At 41.1% G+C, this 4,179-nt stretch overlaps 1 protein-coding gene across 1 annotated transcript in view; it reads left to right on the forward strand.

The window, feature by feature from the left end:
• The window catches only part of SETBP1 (SET binding protein 1), a 503,955-nt gene extending 503,832 nt beyond the window's left edge, over positions 1-123 (forward strand). Inside the window, exon 7 of the mRNA XM_006835139.1 lies at positions 7-123. Coding sequence (XP_006835202.1) covers positions 7-123 — 117 coding nt within the window. The remainder of the gene's footprint in view (positions 1-6) is intronic.
• Positions 124-4,179: the final 4,056 nt, after the last annotated feature.

The raw sequence follows: 4,179 nt of genomic DNA on the forward strand, positions 1-4,179 counted from the left end.
GCTCAGCCTCCTGTGCAGACCCCACAACAGCTGCCCCCATCACAGCCCCTTCCCCAAGAAGAGGAGGTGAAGGCCAAAAGGCCGAGGAAATCCCGAGGGAGCGAGAGTGATGTCCTTCCCTAGGGCGGGTCTGGGCGTCAGAACCTGGGGCTGGGGAGACTGACACATTGGAAGTGCAGTCAGGGTGGGGGCAGAGTGCCCGCCTCTCCCAAAGCTGGGCAGGCAGAATCGGTCCAGATGAGGAGGTTGAGCCATCAGGAGCTATTGGGAAAGCAAAGGAGGGGGACCCCTTCAAAAGAAGCTTGTCTGTGCTTTACAGCAGTTCCCAGCCAAGCAGCACTTCAGTCTTGATAGATCCTTTAAGGGCAATAGAAGACCCATGGAGGAGAGAGCCCGTGGTACTCTCCATCGCCTCCTGAGAGGCAACATCCAAGGTGCGCACTTGATCCCATTTCATTTGCTGGCCAGGAAAATCCAAAGGGAGACACCCTCCAGTAGGAAACATTCCAAGGGGAGAAGAGGTACAAATTTCACAACTGACTTTGCTGTAATACCCTTTCATTGGTTTTTATTTTATTTGGTTTTAAAGCTTTGCTAGGCTTTGGGGCACCAATGTCATCTACAGTGACCAAAACATTTTTGTTCTTAGATGGAATCGTATCATCAGGAGGTGAAATTCCAGTGAGAGAAATCTGTAGATGTACATCCACATTCTTTTGTGTGCTTCTCCTATGATACACACACTAATATTCAGCATCGCCCATTTTCCTCTGCACATTGTACCACCACATCCCTTTTCATTAACTGAACTCCTGCCTTCGTTTTCTTGGTACACACCTAAATCATGTAACCCTGCCCTTGCCTGTGTTGTAAAAGTCACCTTAGACATGCTGTCCCAAGGAACCTGGCTTTGAGTCCCCATCATTGTGTAACAGATACTCAAAGTGGATAGGGCCTTCTTACTAAGTAATCAGACCAGTCAAGGATATTTTGACCCGGTATCAACCAGGTTATCTTTAAACTTGAAACATATTGTCAGAGACTAGGCAAAGTAGGCTTTCCTATCCCACAGCAAATGTAGTAAGTGACGGATCACCAAAAACTGAACTCCAGACCCACCAGAAAGACAAGTGTTTAGCAATACCTTGGTATGTGATTTTTAAACACAAATAATGATAGCTGATGAAAGGAAACAAAAAGACAATAGAAGTCCATTATCACTTGATAATTATTTCTTAAAAGCAAATGGGAGTAAGTGTTCTTATCTGAAAAAAAAAATATATGAAAATGTTCAAAGGGTATCTCCACTCCAGTTGTATCAAGCCACCTTGGACAAAGAATCCAAATTGTGGTTGCCTTAATAAACTAAAACATTTTTGTACATAATGTAATTATAAATCTATCAGTCTGCATGGATGCAAACTGTGTGTGACAAATCGTCTTTTAAATGGTCAATTTCAACTGTACATTTCTCATCCAAGTTGTACTCCAGCCCTTGGTTTAGCGTGGACAGATATTCCATCGCTACTATCCATTTTCACAGCCCAAGTTAAAAAAAAAATGTTATCAAGATTCAGAATGAATATGAAGTTATTCCTTTGCCGTAGATGTTTTCTAAAAGTCAGATGTGGAAATTTGAAATAAGCATTTTCAATTTCTTCCCTCACTCCTCCCCTTACCTCCCACAAGACATCAAACAGCTGCCATGGTCGATTATAAAAAGAAAAACACTGAGAGAATTAAAATTTCTAATGGGAATTAGAATATCTGGTTTATCTCCAAATTAAGTTTCTTTACAGGAAGTTGGGACTGGCTGGAAATTGTATTATCACTTCAGAACACAACATTATTTCCTTGTAAAGAGATGGATTTTTGTTCGGGAACATAAGAGAAAAAGGGATAAGGTATCTATGGGACAAAATAGTTTAAATCCCAAGTTAATATGCTTGCTAGCATCCCTGCTCTGTCCTGGCACCAATGGGTGGTTGAAATTACCCAGCGTCTTCCTATTCTGTGTTGTCCCCGTAGACTTTCCATCATTTGCTGGCTACTCAGTCAGTCGCACTTAATCCTAGCAATATATACGTTTAAAGGACTGCATCTCCTATACTTTAAAAACTTACATCCTGGATTTCTCAGTTTGTGATCTAGGTTGACCTTTGGCATTTCACACAAGTTGAACAACAAAATCAAACCAATCATTTTCAGTCTATCATTCCCAAACCGTGTTTGAGTGGTTCCAAAATAACCTGAGAGGAAGGCTTGGATTAGCCCTGCTCGCCCCTCCATAGCTATGAAACAGCAATCATTTTCACTGCAATTAAGCCATAAAGCAGTTTCCCTTCCTGTTCGATTCTGATACTCATATTCTTCATTCTTTCTTTCACCTGTCTTCCTTCCCTTGTCATACTGTCAGTGAGCAAGTCAGTGAGCAGGCAAAATCTTCCTGTCCAGGAGAATGCATTGACACTCCCCAAGCTTCTTAAAAGGAACCGAAGCATAATTGGCATGAACCTGGAATAGGTGAGAAATTCCAAATACCCTTAGGATACATTACAAATTCCAAATCAATATAGCAGCATTGCAACTTACACATCGGTTAGGGTGTATGATTTTCATGTTCTTCAATGCAAACTCTCCACACTTAGAACTCTAAAAATGATCAGTAAACTACAGAGGACCAAAGTTGAGACATGCTAACTAGCTACTTGGAGGTGGAAGTTAGTCTGTCACTTGCCCTCTCTGCATACCCAGTTCCTCCTTAACTATCACATTGTTCTTGTTTTTTTTTTGCTTTCCTTAAACTTAACTCATTGATAGAACCAGCGTATTCCTCCTTTCCATTAGATGAAGTCATTTGGAATGTATAGGAATCCATGCATTGTTATATAATATTTCTCAACAAGTGAAATCTCTTGTTTTTGTTTTATTTTTCCTGGAGTACTCATCTTCAGCAAGCTGGTATAAACCCAAGTAGAATACAGGGTGTCTGAGCAAGGGTAAGAAAAGGACAAAATGTAGTTTAAAAACCCTACCCCGAATGCTTCTGGTCCACTTTACTAAGTGGCTGAGAGACCATTTGCTTTTCAGTCTCTGATCCCCAAAGTTTGGCGTCCTCTAATAACTCAGTTCTATCTACAACAGATGGATGGGAGAGGATGACAGAACTGGTTTGTGATTTGGTGGAACTGGGACTTTAAGCCACTGACAGCCCAGAGAAGGTGACTAAGGGTTGACAATGGATTGGATTGTTAACCTGGCTGCTGTCCTTGGCAAGTCATATTAGATGGCAGTCAGAATTTGTGTTCTGCACATTGTTGGGCCTATACTATGAGATGCAAGTGGTGACAGATCATAGTATAAGGTAATGCACTACATGCAGATCATAAAGGATTTGATTTTAGGGCTTAAGTAGAAAATCCCATTCCTGCAACTTTATACCCCACAATATTCAGATAATGAGCTTTTGGAGAATATTTTCTTCTTCCTCCCCCCGCACCCCCGCCACCACCACCCACACACACACTAGGGAGATTTACCTGGCAACTCTCTGAAGTCTATACATATATATTTCCAAAGCCTTTAAATGCCAACCATAGCATGGAGAGACAAGGGGTGACAGCCGTCGAAATGCCTCAAAAGCCATTTAAGTGTTACGTTGCAAGATTTTTCAGTCCTTCTCATTATGTAAAAGTAGATAAATATAGATGTTCTTCTCAACACTACCCTCTAGTATCAAAATGGTCCAAATGCCAGAGCTTACAGATTTGTCATCACAGTGCCTAGATTTCCAACTGTAATATACTGTAGCATTTTCTCGGTGTTTCTTAAAAGTTCCTTCACACAATGCAAGGCTCCCCTGCCTCTTGTTTCTTGGAGAGTTTGCCCTGCCAATGAGTCTTTCTTCTCGTTGGGCTCAGTAATTTTGGGAACAGTCTTAGAAGCACATGTCAACCAAGGAGAGGCATTCCGGATATCTCTTGCCCACTTGCCCAGGTATAATAAACACTAAAGGGGGAAAGAAAAGTAAAAGAACTACCAGTCAGTCATCATGGGAGAACAGTTCCAACACATGCTGGTGTCTTTTTTGTTTTCTTTCCTTGAAGTCATTCTAATCCTGAGAAACAAAATGTTATGAATTTTCAAATTCTGAATTATTTTTTACTTTAAAATTTATTC

Source organism: Chrysochloris asiatica, unplaced genomic scaffold (genome assembly GCF_000296735.1).
Source record: "Chrysochloris asiatica unplaced genomic scaffold, ChrAsi1.0 scaffold00015, whole genome shotgun sequence".
Classification (NCBI taxonomy): domain Eukaryota; kingdom Metazoa; phylum Chordata; class Mammalia; order Afrosoricida; family Chrysochloridae; genus Chrysochloris; species Chrysochloris asiatica.